The following is a 17735-nucleotide window of genomic DNA, read 5'->3' on the forward strand; positions in this document are numbered from 1 at the left end:
TGTCATTTGGGGGTTGAATGTAATGGCCCGTCCAGTTTGTGTCTATGTCCAAGCCATGACATTCCAGGGCATATATCACATATACATGCTACCCAGTACCAGCCATGCCCTTTAGCCATGGATATTAGCCAAATTGGAGAGTCTCTCTGAGAAAAGATCAATGGACCCAAATCAAATATTCAAAATGATAATACACACAAACCCGTTGGGAATATTTCAACTTGCCCGGGTGCTCACTGGTGGATCTCAAAGTGGCTCTTCTCCTACTCAGTAATATCAGGATCCAACCAGAGAGAGAGTCGGTGGAACTGGCCTTTCATATGCAAATCTGACATTATCTCTCCTGGCTCCACAAAGACAGGAACGGGATGGGCCGTTATAGTCAACAGTGAAAAGACATCAAAAGCTGAGTATCAGGCCCTACAGCCCACTCTATTAGCCTCATTTAGCAAGGATACTTTAATTGATGGGTTTTTTCTTTCCCTCTTTCTCCTCTTTTTCTGCTTTATAGTTCAACCTCTGTGCCTCTTGCTCCATATTTGTCATCTGAAGAAGAGAGTTTCACCTACGAAAGCTTATGTTTCTATTGGTATATTTTTGGGGTTAGTCTCCGAGGTGCTACAAGACCATGGTTCTTTTTTAAAGTTTTTTACTTTACAAATTAACACAGGTCCCACTCTGAGACTATATGAGTTGGGGTATGACATCCTCTCTCAGCCTCACTCCCCACACAAGACACCCAGGAAATATCCAAGGAACAAAGACTGAACTGGGGTAAATTTTGGCCCCAGGCTCAAGAGATTTCTAGTCTGCGGAGGGAAAGTTGGTGGACTGATAATGTCATCAATCAGAATGAGGAATCGCTAATTCCAATCCTAGCCATCTAGAACATTAGATTTAGTTTTCATTTTTATTTATTTGCTAGATAATCTGCTTTGCTCTGGTTGCTATAATTAAACATCACTTTGTATGTATCTTTCTGTAGTTAATAAACATGCTTTGTCTTAACAGTGTGTTTTGAGTGGGGTGTCTGGGGAAAATCTCAGCTTGAATCATATAAACTAGTTGAAATTTACTTTACATTCAGTTTCCTGCATGATTGTTTAATGACAGAGATTCAGCTGTGATCCTCCTCTACCCATGTGTTACCCCCTGCACCACCGTCCACAGAATCTCATCCACCCAATCCTGAATCAGGGCCCCAGCTGGTGGCTGAGTTTCTGACATCCTGAAATGATGGGCTAAAGCCAGGGTGGGGAAACAAACAAACAATGAGGTTGGAGGGAGGATAACCTCTGTGGTGGTTCTCACAGCAACGCAGTGGAAGAGACCCCTTGGGTTGGAAAACTGCCGGGACCTGGCTATCCATATTGCATCCTGTGTGATGCCAGTGGGAATTTTCTCTTGCTAAATTCCTGCCCTTTTCTGAGCCACTCTGCTAGTCTAAGTGGGTTGGTGTCCTCTCTCTTTGGGTACGTGTAGACTACAGGCTTTTGTCGACAGAAGTTTTGTCGACAGATACTGTCAACAAAGCTTCTGTTGACAAAGAGCGTCTAGACTACATCCAGTTTTGTCGACAAAGCAAGCCACTTTATCGACATGAGAGTGTAGACACAAAGGACAGTGTAGATGCAATAACGCCTTCTCTCGACAGAACTCTGTCGACAAAAGGTGTTATTCCTCGTAGAATGAGGTTTACATACGTCGACAAAACTGCTGAGTTTTGTCGACGTTATGTCGACAGAACTTAGCAGCAGTGTAGACGCAGGTATAGTTTTGTCAACAAAAGTCCACTTTTGTCGACAAAACCCTGTAGTCTAGACACACCCTTTGTGTCCCTATCTAGGGATTTTACAGTTCGGTCATTTCTCCCCATTTCCTTCTCCTGCCCTCCAATACGCGAGTTCCTCTTCTGGTCCCAGAGAATCTCCCCTTTTCATTTTCCTGGCCTCCAACCCCTCTTCCTTGGTACTTTCCCTATGAGGGACAGAGCCAAAGTCCAACACATCAGATGGTGTGATGCGAGGCACAATCAAATGACAGGTAGCAAAGCAATTTGGAGATGTGGGTTTCCTGCTACCTGAGCTGATTACCCAAGCTCATTAGAGGGGAACTGGCCACCACATGTGTTTGATAGAGAGGGCCACAGGAAGTTGGTTTAGAAAAGTGGAGTTAGTCCTGGCCTCCCAAGGGTCCTGGGCAGGAATATTTTGGGGTGTCCCTCCCCATAATGCTAAAATAAACCAATTCCATGGACTTGGTCATCACCCAACCAACAGCTTAACCTGTACGTGATGAACCCCACCACCCAGGGTGACACTTTCAAAGTTGTCTACAGAGATCCTGATGTCTAAATCACTTATGGCAGAAAATCTCAGCCATAAAATGTATTCCTATGTCTTCACAATCCCAGTAGCATTCGATTTGCTGGAGGATGAAATGCTTTTTCCCGCCCTCACAATCCTTTGGAGATTGGAAGTTTGACACTGCCGGTATTGTCTAAGTATGAATTTGAGACTAACGTTTCCTTGCTCGTTAGGTTCTCCATGCAGATGTGCCTCAGGAGACTGCCCCGTCCCTTGGAAGGATATATAGTGATCGAGAAAAGACTCTCCCCATTTGGCAGTGTCTGAGGGCAGGTAACCAGACATGGGGACAGACGCAATCGCTGTTCTGCTTTGTGATGTGTCACGTCCTGGGAACATCGAAGCAGATGAATATGGTGGGGGTGAAAAGCTGGACTGATTAACCCATGTGCTGGTCCCTGACTCCTTCATGAGGAGAAGACATCAGATCCACCAGAGAGGTAAAATAACCTTCCCTCCCTTGGTTTTGAAGCGACTTCACTTTGTCCTGTAGTTAATACCATGGGTATACAAGGGGAATTTGGCAGGGATCTCTGGAATCGGGGGAAAAAAGAAAAAACCTTTCCAGTCACTGCTAGCCTAGCTCCGAATCTGTCCCCCGCTCAACGCGGGAGCCGACAATTCCACAGCCCTGAAAGTTGGCATCATCCCACTCACTGGGAAGTGTTTTCCCTGCTTCCCATTGGGGGCCCCAACACACAGCGGAATGGATTTTAAGATGTATTTTTGGCACCTGCCCACAGACTCACGCCTCGTAAGATTAGATATCTGTGGCTGCCTAGACTGCCCCTCGCCGCTCGCAGGGGCTGAACGTAACCCAGCCTGCACGTCACACGGAGTTGGTGACGAAGGAGGGAAATGAACCAACATCTCCAAAGTCCGAGGCGAGTTTCTAACGGCTGGAGGAGCCTTCACAGAATCATAGAATCGTAGGGTTGGGAGAGACCTCGGGAGGCCATCACCTCCAGCCGCCTCGCTTCCCCGCCCAGCGTACCGGGTGCGTTTCTCACCGGCAGTGACCTCGCTGGGGCCAGGAGAAGGTTAGTGAGATGAGGTGGGAACAGCGGCGCTGACACTAGCTGTCGTGCTCAGTGTTCGGGGAGCAGGCACTGGCTTGGAGCAGGCCTGGCAGAACATGAGGTGCGGGGTTCTCCCAATGTGGATCATTATTATTTATGTTGAAGCTTTTCCCAATTGTTACAAGTGAGGGAAACTGAGCAAGGAAAGGGAATATCAGGGTTGGGACCAGGCATACAACAGTGGTGACAGGGGGTTCCCAACAGGGGCTCCCAGCAGTGAACAATGGGACCCCTGTAAGATCAGGGGAGGTCCAAGAACTGGGGGATGCAAGGGGCAGAGTGCAAGCTGCTCTGAGAATCCAGCGGAGATGCACAGTTATGAAAGAGATAGAGAGGAGGATGAGAAGCCCCTGGCCACAGGGGAGGCCACCCCATAATTGCAGGGCTCCATCCATGGGCAAAAGCCATTGAGCAGTGGGGTGGACTACTCCACAGAGTGGCACTCACCCATCCTGTTGCAGCACAGACTGGAGGTCTCAGCTCTGGGCAGCCTCCCTAGCCACTTGCACCTGTGGGGATGTCTCCAGCCCCACAGCCAGGCAGGGTGCCATGGACCCGCTCCCCCACCTCTGTGATGCCTGGCTGTAGAGGGCTCCCTGCTCAGCATTGGGGCCGGTGACCCCATCCCCACAGGCACAAGTGGGGCAGGAGTCTGCCCAACGTGTGAATGAGTCGTCGTTCATTTCAGTCAGTCAGCCGACATTGACATACACCAACATCGACCCGCTGAAATCGAATCCTGCTGAACACACAAAGGCTGTGTCTAGACTGGCAAGTTTTTCCTCAAAATCAGATGATTTTGCGGAAAAACTTGCCAGCTGTCTACACTGGCTGCTTGAATTTCCAGAAAAGCATTGATGATCTTATGTATAATCATCAGTGCTTTTCCGGAAATACTATGCTGCTCCCGTTCAGGCAAAAGTCTTTTTCCGAAAGACTTTTGCGCAAAAGGGCCAGTGTAGGCAGCATAGTACTGTTTTCCGCAAAAAAGCCCCGATCGCGAAAATGGAGATTGGGGCTTTTTTGCGGAAAACTACATCTAGATTGGCCACGGATGCTTTTCTGCAAAAAGTGCTTTTGCAGAAAAGCATTCTGCCAATCTAGACGTGATTTTTCCGAAAATGCTTTTAACGGAAAACTTTTCCGTTAAAAGCATTTTTGGAAAATCATGCCAGTGTAGACGTAGCCCAAGTGTTGGCGTTGTCTAAACAGCAGGAAGTCAAAGGAAAAACACTCTTCCTTCAACTTCCCTTACTCCTTGTCAAATGAGGCTTACAGGGGTTGGAGTAAGAAGTCCTCCAGCTCACCATTATGATGAAAAAAATGATTCTGTCTGTTCAAAAACGCCTTCTAAGCGGTAAGAGCAAGGCCATCAAATTTGTTATGCAGCTTCTTCTGTCTATGTCTCTGTACTCTTTGCCGTCTGCCTGGTACTTAACTATCTTGAGACGTTTTGTAGCACCTACAGATTTTTCCACTTCACTGTTTGCCCCTTTTTTTCAGATGATTTATAAATAGGGGTCTATCCTGGGACCAGTCCTATTCAACCTAAGGGACCCCACTAGTTACCTCTCTCCAGTCTGAAAACTGACCATTTATTCCTACCCTTTGTTTCCCATCTTTTAACCAGTGCTCAGTCCATGAAAGGATCTTCCCTCATATCCCATGACAACTTACTTTACATAAGAGTCTCTGGTAAGGGACCTAGTCAAAGGCTTTCTGGAAATCTAAGTACACTATATCCACTGGATCCCCCTTGTCCCATGTTTGTCGACCCTCCTCAAAGAACTTTAGTAGATTAGTAAGGCAGGATTTCCCTTTATGGAAACCATGTTGACTTTCTCCCAACAAATTATATTCATCCATGTGTCTGACAATTTTATTCTTTACTATAGTTTCAAGTAATTTGCCCAGTACTGATGTTAGACTTACCAGTCTGCGATTGCCAAGATCACCTCTAGAGCCCTTTTTAAATTTTAGCATAACGTTAGCTATCTTCCAGGCATTAGGTCCAGTCATACCTGTCTGTGACTCTCCACTGTTGTGTCCAAGACCCATTATCATAATATAGAGGTGCTTGTGGGGATCGGTCAAGTTACTGCCCAGGTGTCCAGAGAGACTGACGTTTTGTTGAACCTGCCATCTGTCCATTGGGTCAACAGAGATGGTATTTTCTCAACATCCCTGCCCCTAGCCTCTACTTTCTACTCAGTAGCTAGCTGGGAAGACAACAGCAACAAGGCTGACAATTTATGGAGTGAATGTTCTTCATTTCTAGTATACCGTGAAGTCCTTTCCCGTGGGTTGACCCCACGATGAGCCCAGAAGAGGGAAATCAAACCACCATCACAGAATTCATCCTCCTGGGATTCGGGACTCTTCCTGAACTGCGGGTCCTGCTCTTCCTGCTGTTTCTCTTGATCTACACCGCGACTGTGGCCGGGAACATCCTCATAATAACTCTAATCATGGCAGATCGGCACCTCCACACCCCCATGTACTTCTTCCTGGGGAACTTGTCTTGCCTGGAGACCTGCTACACCTCCACTGTCCTGCCCAGCATGCTAGCCGGTCTTCTCAGTGAGGACACGGCTATTTCATTCAGCGGGTGTCTCACGCAATATTATTTCTTTTGCTCCCTGGTTGCTGCTGAATGCCTACTCTTGTCAGTGATGTCTTATGACCGGTATGTAGCGATATGCAACCCAATGCACTATACAACCCGTATGGGCGGCCGGTTACACCTCCAGCTTGCCGGTGGCTGTTGGACCGGTGGCTTTTTGTGCGGCATCATCATCACATTATCTGTATCCCAGTTAAATTTCTGCGGCCCCAATGCAATCGACCATTTCTTTTGTGATCTTGTCCCTCTGATAAATCTCTCCTGCAGTGACCCTCAGCTGATGGAAATGTTGATTTTCATATTCAGCTTGATTTTCTCGGTGGCCCCGTTCCTGCTCACCGTGACATCCTACATCTGCATCATCGCCACCATCCTGAGGATCCCTTCCACCAGGGGGCGGCAAAAGGCCTTCTCTACCTGCTCCTCCCACCTCATCGTGGTGACCATTTACTATGGAACGCTGCTCATTATTTACATGTTCCCAACCACCGACCTCCTGAAGGACCTCAAGAAAGTTCTTTCAGTCGTCTACACAGTCCTGACTCCGCTGGTCAATCCCCTCATCTACAGCCTTAGAAACAAAGAGGTCAAGGAAGCCCTGAGGAAAGCTTGCAAGTCGTTTGTGTTTGGATAACACCAACTGCTCCGCTGCCTTAGGTGAAAATAAAATCGATATACTCTGTGCTGGGATAGGGCCTGAACTGAAGCTAGCTTAGATCCAGGTTGTGTTTCATTTAGACTTCCTGGGCATTTCAGAGAGTTATGGATGTGGAAGAAACCGTTAGACCTCTTAAAACCCATGATACCATTCTCTTTAGGACCTAGGTGGGCAACATGCACTTGGGGCTGCTCTAAACTGAGGAAACAAGGGTAGTATGTGCCCAGCGAGAAGGTGCAGATAAAATCCATTCAGAACACACAGAGCTTCTATATATACACACACATATAGATATACAGTAGTAGCGTATTTCCCCAGCTCTTCTTGGGTCCTTAACTTAATTAAGGGTAGGGTTTTTTGGGGGGAAAATAAAAGGAAAATGTACATGCTTTGTTGTATTTTTCAAAAATACAGTGTTATTTTTATGAAGTCAATTTTTATGTGGGATATCTTTTTTTTCAATGATTGTTAAAGTTTGTCCATTTATGGGTTTTTTAGATATTTTTTAATGGGATTTCCATCAGGTATGTTTTTTCTTCATCCTTCTGAACTCTTATCATTTGCTAAGTGTTCATAATAAAAAAAATCACTACAGTCAATTTGGTTTCCAATAACATTGTCGTCTAGTCTTCAAACCTTGAGCCGGGGTAGGGAACCTTTTTGGGTCGGGGGCCACACGCAAGTGAGAAGCGGCCCCCGATTGAGAAGCAGAAAGATACTCCTCACTTTCTGTCACACACGAGTGCCTGGGGGGCTCAGGCTAGTAGACTGTGTGTACCAGCCCCATGAAGTTTGGCGGGGCGGGGGAGAGGGGGAGAGGCTGGAGCACCATCATGCCGAGGGCCGCATCTGGCCCCAGGGGCTGCAAGTTCCCCAACCCCTGCCTTAAGCAGTGATTTAGCTGTGTCCAAAGAGAACATGAATCCAAATTTCTCCTTTGTATCTCTTCTCTAAGATTTGTAGAGAAGCAATCCTATCCCAGGGTCACCATATGTTTCTGATTCATCTTGGTTTAGTTTCTGTCCCCATTCACTTCACCACGTTAATTCTGCGGGCTGTGCTTGATTTGGTGATTCTGTCTCTTTTCTGTTTGGTTTTGTGAGAACCAAACCCATTCCAGGCACATCCCGTGTTCCTGGCAGGACCAAACCCTGGCCTTGTTTTAAGAGGTGACTAGGGGTATGTCGTGGAATGAGAAGTAATGGTAGTTCGAACTAGGAAGCCTAGTTCGAACTACCTAGTTCGTGCCCCGTGTAGCTGCGCTGCACGGGGTTTGAACAAGCGGGGATTTAAAAATGGCGGCTCCCCGCTTATGCAAATGAAGCCCGGGAAATTCAAATCCCGGGCTTCGTTTGCAATTGCGGTATGCCTACATTACCCCGCTAGTTCGAACTAGTGGGGTAGTGTAGACATACCCTAGAGGAAGCTGTATATTGAACTTGGTGGCCCCCAGCTCTTACATTTTAGGAGTTCTGGAACAAACAGACAGACACTTTCCAATAGATTGTAGAGATCTACGTTATAAAAACAGAGTTGCAAGGTCACTTTGGCACTGCTGTAGGTTTGTTCTTAAGTTGAATTTGTACGTAAGTCAGAACTGGTACATATTTGGGGTGGGGCGGGGAGCTGGAGTTAGTTGGAAAAGACCCTGATTCTCATACAACTTCCTTATTCTAAGAAAAACACATACTGTTTTGATATGAAGGGTTTTTTGGTTGATATTTTAATTAAAAATTGATCATAAGTTTCAGTGTTTCATGCTATATCCAAATCTTCCTTTTGGGGTACCTGAAAGATCCCAGTTATTCATTTAATAGTCAGAATCTTTGTTTTTTATAACTAAAAAAAGTTTATTCAATGCATATTACTGTTCCAAATAGAATTTGCTACAGATGGTTCAGTGAAGTGGGTATTAAGTGTAATCAATAGTCATTGGAGAGCACAGGGAAATATTGATACAATCAAAGGTGTTGTTGTACTCTGCTGAGCAGAAAATGGAAATCCCTTCCTGTGAAGTGTGTGTGTGAATTTATCCACAGGATTAATTTTAAAGAAAAATTCTGTGTTGGGAACAGGAGTTTAGCCACAGGTGGGTCCTCATTTTCCACTCACCCACTTAGCAACCAGACCCATCCCCTCGTGGCTTACCCTGCTCCGCTCCAGCCAGGGTGTGGGGTTGGGGCTTATCCCCTCTTCCCTTCTGTCCTGCCCACCCACACCACTGGGTAATTTTCCAGCTTCACCTCTGCCAGGCTGGAAGGGACTTGTTAATTTCACGTGACGTTAACAAGATACTTGCAGCTCTAGTGCTGAAGAGGGAAAGAGCTGTTGCTCCCAAGGTGGGGACTGTAACACAATGGGTCTCACTGCCTGCTGCTCCTGCTGTTCCCTAGGAAATTAATTTTTCCGCTCTGGAGTGCCCCCTTTTGGCTGGTGTCTTGTTCCCCCCAGCAGACCCGCGTCCTCCGCGGTGAGAAAAGCCGCTCCGCGTCTCCCTGGTCTGCTGGGGGGGGCACTAGCTCCACGTCTCCCTGGTCTGCTGGGGGGGGGGCGCTAGCTCTGCATCTCCCTGGTCTGCTGGGGGGAAGCGCCCCCCACACCACCAGAGGCAACGACAGTGGGGGAGGCACCCCGCACTAGCTGCACCCCGTTTGTAACTAGGGATCCGTCGTAAGTCGGATTAATGTAACCCGGGGACTGCCTGTATTTCAGTTCCTGCTGTGTTTCAAAATGACCCGAAACCAACATGGGCCATTGCACACGGGACATATGAGCACGCCTCTTATTTGCCCATCTTCAACAACAACATAGGTCTCGTTTTTAAGGACACTTGGATGTTCAATGGGATCATTCATGCTGGATCAGGACCCACAGGGGAGTCGCATGGGGGCTCGCACCTGCCCCGTGTTTATGCCTCTTTCTAATGCTTTGACACAAAGATACCTGGTGTGGGGCTTCAGAGGACACATCCAGAGGCATTTATGGGTTCTTTACTGAAAACAGTTGAGCAGGGGCCTTGTGAATCTCAGTGGGGTCTGATTCTGGGATCCATATGCCCAACGTAAAAGCTTTATGGATCCATCCCTAAGGCCACCTCCGTGTCCTCATGTTATACCTTGGGGAAACTAAGGCTGGAAGAGGTGATGTTACCTGCCCAGAATAAGAGGAGAAAATCCTAGAAACAAGTTACCCCATGTCCTAATCCAGAGCACTAGCTACTCCACCATGTCTGGTGGTTATCGAGTGTAGGATCTAGGTGTCAGGTGCCCAAATCCCATTCACCATCCATAGGATTCGGGCACCTAACATCAGCGTCTTATGGGAAAACCCAGCCTGCGTGTTTCAAGCCTAACCACTGGCCTGAGAATTCCTCCCACTTCCAGGGGGTGTTTTCCACCAGTCCCACCTCATGTTTCACCATTTTCTAGGAGATCCTAATAAAAGTATCTCTGTCACCAAAAGCCTAATGCAATAAAGAGCTCAACAAAATCTTCTCTTTCTGACTTCTGCAGTGGCACACCTCCCGTTAGCGGTCCCACCGTGTGCAGAATAAAGGCCTCAGGTCCTGTCTACACATGGCCATTGCACCATTTTACCTATCATTTCCCACCTGCGGCAAGGCCATATCGACTCAAAGAAACATTGAACTGGTAGGAACTTCGAGAGGTTAAAAATGATCATGGGTTGACCTTAAACCACCTTAACTCCGTATTCTAGACATGACCTTAGTGCAGTTCATTCCCATAGAGGAGGGGAAATATTTCACGCTCATAGAAAGCACCTGAATACTCTTCTTAGTGTCTGCCCCACACGTACCTCAGGTGGCTCATCACCAGGATTCATCCCCAAAACTGGTCCGTGAGTTGGATCATGCAATATAACTACGTCCATAACAAAGACACACCCTGCAAAATTCAGACGAAGACCTATTATGGATCCCTGAGAAAACACAACAAGCCTTGATAATCCAAGGGAAGTGTGTTTTCCGCTGGCAGAGTTATAGAAGTGTTAAACTGGAAGGATCCGCAATAGGTCATCTGATCCAGTTCAAGGTAGGATTACATAATTACAGTAAAACTCCAATAGTCCATAATTACTAGATCATGTCTGATAGATGTCTGTCTAATCTGCTCTTAAATATCTCCAGTGATGGAGATTCCACAACCTCCCTAGGCAATTTATTCCAGTGTTTCACCACCCTGACAGGTAGGAAGTTTTTCCTAATGTCCCACCTAAACCTCCTTTGCCTCCCATTGCTTCTTGTCCTATCCTCAAAGTCCAAGGAGAACAATTTCTCTCCCTCCTCCTTGAGCTTCTATGTTCTTCACAATGGTTATCCTGTCCGCTTTCAGTCTTCTGTTCTCCAGACTAAACAAACCCATATTTTTCAATCTTTCCTCAATGGTCATATTTTCTAGACCTCTGATTATTTTTTTTCTCTCCTCTGGACTTCCTCCAGTTAGTTTTCCACTGTCTTGTAATGTGGCAACCAGAACTGAACACAATACTCCAGTTGAGACCAAATCAGTGTTTGACTGAATTTATTCTACAGCTCAGGAGTGAAATTGTGCTTGATGAGCACAGGGGAAAACAATCTTCCATTTTGTTCTGCGTACAGAAAACAGACGGATACTCGTGTTCTTCTGCAGAGGCCGAAACAAACATTTCCCTGAGGGATGAACTGAAAATATGTCTTTCTTCTTGATGAAACAGGACAATTGGGGAGCCAAGATTATGCTGACTGCTATTAAATCGGGCCATCCATTGGCTAGTAACACTTTATAACATTTCAGAGGGGGTAGCCATGTTAGTCTGTAACTGAAAAATCATGAAAAAATAACGTAGGAATTGAAGGCTGCTCTCAAATCCCCCCTCACTCCTCTCGTCTGCAGACTAAACAAGCCCAAAACCCTCAGACTCTCCTCCTAAATCAAGTTTGTTTACAGAAAGTGCAAGTTCAGATTTCTAACATTGCCTAAGGGAACTGAATGAGGAACTTGTGTCTAAGGGTATGTCTACACTAGCCCCCTAGTTCGAACTAGGGAGGCTAATGTAGGCATTCGAAGTTGCAAATGAAGCCCGGGATTTAAATATCCCGGGCTTCATTTGCATCTTCCCAGGCGCCGCCATTTTTAAAAGTCCCTTAGTCCGAACTCCGTGCCCGCGGCTACACGCAGCACGGAGTAGGTAGTTCGAATCAGGATCTCTAATTCAAACTACCGGTGGAGTAGTTCCACGAGGAGTAATGGTAGTTTGAATTAGAAATCCTGATTCGAACTACCTACTCCGTGCCGCGTGTAGCCGCAGGCATGGAGTTCGGACTAAGGGACTTTTAAAAATGGCGGCACCCAGGAAGATGCAAATGAAGCCCAGGATATTTAAATTTGCAACTTCGAATGCATACATTAGCCTCCCTAGTTCGAACTAGGGGGCTAGTGTAGACATACCCTTAGACACAAGTTCCTCATTCAGTTCCCTTAGGCAGTGTTAGAAATCTGAACTTGCACTTTCTGTAAACAAACTTGATTTAAGAGGAGAGTCTAAGGGTTTGGGGCTTGTTTAGTCTGCAGAAGAGAGGAGTGAGGGGGCATTTAAATCCCGGGCTTCATTTGCAACTTCGAATGCCTATATTATCCCCCCTAGTTCAAACTAGGGGGCTAGTGTAGACATACCCTAAATCACTTAAGCATCCCTGAACATCTTGGATGTAAAATCTAGAATGGTTTCATTATTTCTTGATAGTCACCTAGACGGTCACACAATAAAGAGAGTTTAATTTTAGGATTAGACTTTTCTTCCCTTCCCGGACTTTCCCTCCCATTGGTATTAGAAGTTGAACTCAAGTCACATTTTCTAACTACAAAGCAAATACCAATTTTTCCTAGCCTGTTATGTTCCCCAACAACAGACGTGCCTGGGGAGAGTGAACCTGCTCCCCAGATGGATATATAGTGAGTCAGAAAAGCCTTTTCCCATTTGGAGGCAGGTCTGAGGAAGAGAGCGTATTTCCGTTTGAGGTAACGGAGCCTTGGTAGCTGCTCTGGACTATGACACTGTATTTACTGGGAACATGAACGTACATGAATGTGGTGGAGGGAGAAGCTGGACGGAATAAACTCAATCTTCTCCCTGAGATGCCAAGCGAGGAGGTGACAAGAGCCTTCAGCTTAGAGGTAAAGCAACCTTTTCTTCCCTTCTTCTTGCGCTCAAGGTTTTTTAGGGGAATTCAGTGTGTTAGGTGAGGAGTCTCAGAGGAACCCAATTGGAATTTGGCAGCGATCTCTCTCAAACTCTCCACTCAACACAAAGGCAGCTCACTGATATCTTATCTCCTTATCTGGCCTCCCCTCACCATGGTATCCGGACACCTCACAGTCTATCTGCCCACCTCCCCGTGCCGTGTCATTACCCCGATTTACAGACGGGAACGTGCTGCCCTGAGGGATGCATTTAGACATGTGTTTCAGCACCTAACGGCCCAAATGCCTTTAGTGAGATTTGAAGTCAATCGGTTTGAGGTACTTCACCCATCCTGCCACCAATCCACATTTTTCAGGGCCTACTGAGGGATAATAACCTGGCCGGAAAGTCACACAAAGATTTTGTGGCAAACCAGGGAACAGAACCATTCCCCACGGCTACGGGGGTGGAGGGAGACTCTTCCAACCCTGAAGCAACCTTCATTCCACCAGCAGTGACCTTCCCGAGGTGTGGAGAAGGGCTAGTGAGGTGAGGTAGGTTAGCACCTTTAACTACTTTCACCTTCCTCTGTAGCAAGGGGCACTTGCTGGAGGATTCTCTGCCTCTTGGGGTCTTTAAACCATCATTTGAGGACTTCAATATCTGATATATAGGTGAGAGAATTATTCTAGGAGTGGGTGGGTGAGATTCTGTGGCCTGCATTGTACAGAGGGTCAGACTAGATGATCATGGTGGACCCTTCTGACCTTAAAGTCTATGAGTCTATCTATGAGCCTACTTGAAGGACCTATTTTGGGAGGTGATGGTCTGGCATCCGAACAATGTGATCGGGGGTAGGGCAGAGCTGCTGGTGGCCTTCTAGCCATGACCAATAGCTCTGTGCATTGCCAAGTGGTCCAAAATCCTGGGATACCCAGTGCAGGGATGGCAGCCACTTTAACACGATAGAGCAGAGATCCATAGCTAGGTTGATGATGAAAAGGTGCCAGTTACAGAGGGGCCATTTCATCGTTAAATGGCTCCTTCAATGGGAAGAAGCCAGTCAGCGGCAGGGTGGACTCCTCTGGTGTTGGTTTCAGTGGGTCGGCTGTCATGAACGTTTGCCAACATTTATCCACTAAATCGCATCCTGTCAAGCTGAACTATAATGGCAGGAGCTGCCCATGTGCAACTGAAATCAAATGATCCAGTTCGTGAAGGCGGTGGAAATTGGATCCTTAACTGCAGCAAGAGACAAGTCAGAATAAAGAGAATTATTCCTGGGGTGTAAAATCAGGTCCTGACATATAGTTAATAAGCATTAATTAATTCATCCATTAAAAGATATTTTCTCATTTATCTTGTCTCTCCAAGGATTCGTAATGGTGAGAGAGACAACACTGGCAGATATGAGCGCTGAAGACAAAAAGAGACAATATCCGTATATTAAAAAAAGAGAAACTGTAGAGACGATAAAAAAATCTGATGGAAATGCCAATTGGTCAAGGACAAAATGTCCCCGGGGATCATATTTATGTCAGCAAAATTATCCTGTAAGAAACAAAGCTATTTCATATTGGCCTCGAAAATCAAATCAAAATCACATACAACATAAACAATTAAAATATAGAAATAATATGCAATAAACTCAATATTTTAGTAATATAAAATTCCATCTATTAATAAAATGAAGAAGAGACACCATTTAAATTCAAAATTGGAATTAAAACCAAACATTTGAGAACATGTTATTGCCAGTGAAATTTAGATTTGGGTTCTCTACCACTATAGTAATAATATTTGTTACAAATGTTACAAAGAAATAATTCATGTGAAAGAGTGGGAGAGGGGCTGGTCTCAGTGGTGACAGGTGGCAGAACGAGGAGCAATGGTCTCACGTTGCAGTAGGCGAGGTCTAGGTTGGAGATTAGGAAAAATGATTTCCCTAGGAGGGTGGGGAAGCACTGGGATGGGTTCCCTAGGGAAGGGGTGGAATCTCCATCGCTAGAGGTTTTCAAGTCCTGGCTTGACCAAGCCCTGGCTGGGATGGTTGAGTCGGGGTTGGTTTACTTTGGATAGGGGGCTGAACTCAATGACTCTTGAGGTCTCTTCCAGCCCTGGGATTCTAATAATCTATGAAAGAGGGTAATTTTGGTGGTTGTGAAACAGATGGTGATTGGTTGGGTCGTTGGCCATAGAATGTCCTACCACAAAAAATTGAATAGCTATCCCTAGGTAGGACAGGCATTCCTCTTTGTCTAAGATATCATTTCTAATGGATGATAACAGAGTTTACCTGCAACTTGCCCCTCCAGTTCACCTGGTGTTGGTTGCACACCCATTTGCAATTACCAGCCCTGTTTCCTTGGTTTGTGTCTTTGTTGTGGTTTCCCCTAAAATATAAAACCCTGATCCCTCGCAGCAGTGCACTTCCAACCCATTTAGGGAGGGGGTGGAATCTCCAACCCTAGAGGTTTTCAAGTCCCCCTTGGGATGATTGAGTTGGGGTCAGTCCAGCTTTGGGCAGGGGGTTGATGACCTCCTGAGGTCTCTTTCAGCCCTAGGATTCTGGGATTCTATAATTCCATTTGGTTCTTCTTTTAGACACCAGAAAGTGATTGTAGCATCGTTGAAAATTACAATTGGAAAGGACCTCTGGAGGTCATCTAGTCCAACTCCAGAGGAGGTTGTGAAGACCAAGATTTTAACTGGGTTCCAAAAAGAGCTCGATCGATTCATGGAGGTTGGGTCCATCAATGGCTATTAGCCAGGATGGGTAGGAATGGTGTCCCTGGCCTCTGTTTGTCTGGAGGTTGGTGACAGGGGAGGGATCCCTTGAGGATTCCCTGTTCTGTTCCCTCCCTCTGGGACATCTGGCATTGGCCACTGTGGGCAGATAGGACACAGGGCTGGATGGACCTCTGGTCTGACCATTCTGATGTTCAAACTCTCCTGCAGGAGAGTATCTGAACCAATATCTATCTGTCTGTCTGTCCATAATGTTGTGTCTGACCCCATCACCCCCCGGGCCGTCTTCCAAGGTACTGTGCAAGTTTCCAGAGAGATTCACATTGGGTTTTAACCTGTCATCTGCTCAGGTTGGAAACCGATTCCGGGTCTCAAGAGAGATGGGATTTCCTCTTCTTTGGCCTCCATTCGCCACCCAGCTATTATTCTGATAGCCAGCAGAGAGAGGCAATGAACATAAACCTGTCACCTATGGAGCTGAAATTGTTCTTTTCTGTTGCAGCCTTACTTACTGTGGACACACCCCGTGATGCACCTCGATCAGCAGAACGAAACGTCCGTCACGGAATTCCTCCTCCTGGGCTTCGGGACTCTTCCTGATCTGCAAACCCTCCTTTTCCTGCTGTTTCTTGTGATCTACGTGGCAACCATGTCTGGGAACATCCTCATTGTGCTGCTGGTGGTGGCCGACCCTCACCTTCACACCCCCATGTACTTCTTTCTGGGGAAATTGTCCTGCTTGGAGATATGCTACAGCTCCACTATCCTGCCCCAATTGCTGGTTGGGCTCCTGACGGGGGACAGGGCCATCTCGTTCAGTGGGTGCCTCACACAATTATATTTCTTTGGTTCTCTGGTTGCCACCGAATGCCTTCTCTTATCGGCGATGTCTTATGACCGGTATGTCGCAATATGCCACCCACTGCATTACACAACCCGCATGAGGGGCAGGGCCTGGCTGCAGCTGGCAGGTGGCTCATGGCTAGGGGGCTTCCTAGGTAATGCCATAACAACATTATCAGTATCCCAGTTAAGTTTCTGCGACCACAACACTATTGACCATTTCTTTTGCGATCTGATCCCCCTGGTAAAACTCTCCTGCGATGACCCTCAGCTGATGGAAACGGTGGCTTCCATGCTGTGCTTGATTTTCCCACTGGTCCCGTTCCTGCTCACCGTGACGTCCTACATCTGCATCATCACCACCATCCTGAGGATCCCGTCCACGAGGGGGCGGCAAAAGGTGTTTTCCACCTGCTCTTCCCACCTCATCGTGGTGACTATTTACTATGGAACTCTCCTCATTGTCTACATGTTCCCAACCACCGACCTTCTGGGGAACTTCAAGAAAGTTCTGTCTGTTGCCTACACGGTCCTGACCCCCCTGGCCAATCCCCTCCTCTACAGCCTGAGAAACAAAGAGGTCAAGGAAGCCCTGAGGAAAGTTAGCAGGAAATTCATACTTCAATGATGCTAGCCGATCAGTCATCTTAAATTTAATAGAAATAACGAGTAGCCCTGTGACACCTTAGGCCAGTGGTTCTCAAATTTTTTGGCCTGTGGACCACCTGGATCAATGTATAGCCCTTGGATGTGCTCGAGGGAGCCGCAGGAGCCATGTTCACTGCTTTCAACTCAGGGGAGGGGAATGAGGAAGGAGGGGCACTTTCCATGCTTCCTATCCTGCAAACAGGGGGCTGCTATTGGCCGAAACTGGCCAATAGGAGCTACTGGGGATGAGGGCAGCAGGAGAAGCCTCTCCCCCCTCCCTCCAGGCTCTCGGCATTCAGAAACACAAACACACATGTGGCCCTGCAGTCGGCTTCCCTGAGTGCCGAGCGGAGGCGGGGGCAGGCAGGGGGCCGGCGGAGGCTCTCACGGGCCAGATCAACCCACAGATTACCTTTTGCCCAGCCCTGCTGTAGGAGCAAGCTGTGGGTGTGGAGTCAGGGGAGGGGATGTGAGAAGGATTGGGGTGTAGGGTTTGGGCATGCGGGGGAGCTGCTTATCTGGCTCCGCACCCTCATGGGTCCCAATATGGTCTCCTGCTGATCCCATTGGCTGCAACTCCAGCCAATGAG

At 47.0% G+C, this 17735-nt stretch overlaps 2 protein-coding genes across 2 annotated transcripts; both read left to right on the plus strand.

Annotated features, from left to right (window-relative positions):
* The first annotated feature begins 5760 nt into the window (after positions 1-5760).
* On the plus strand, positions 5761-6702 carry LOC102451141 (olfactory receptor 11L1-like). The gene has a single exon (XM_006132674.2). The coding sequence runs from the start codon at positions 5761-5763 to the stop codon at positions 6700-6702; it is 942 nt and encodes a 313-aa protein (XP_006132736.2).
* A 9481-nt stretch (positions 6703-16183) lies between these two features.
* Positions 16184-17125, plus strand: LOC102458135 (olfactory receptor 5V1-like). Its single transcript, XM_006126114.2, has one exon. It carries the CDS (start codon positions 16184-16186, stop codon positions 17123-17125), a length of 942 nt encoding a protein of 313 aa, XP_006126176.2.
* The last annotated feature ends 610 nt before the right edge of the window (positions 17126-17735 follow it).

This window comes from Pelodiscus sinensis, chromosome 30, assembly GCF_049634645.1.
Source record: "Pelodiscus sinensis isolate JC-2024 chromosome 30, ASM4963464v1, whole genome shotgun sequence".
Classification (NCBI taxonomy): domain Eukaryota; kingdom Metazoa; phylum Chordata; order Testudines; family Trionychidae; genus Pelodiscus; species Pelodiscus sinensis.

Bases quoted from the DNA above. Each gene is read 5' to 3' on its own strand.
- LOC102451141 (XM_006132674.2), top strand. From the start codon at position 5,761: ATGAGCCCAGAAGAGGGAAATCAAACCACCATCACAGAATTCATCCTC.
- LOC102458135 (XM_006126114.2), top strand. From the start codon at position 16,184: ATGCACCTCGATCAGCAGAACGAAACGTCCGTCACGGAATTCCTCCTC.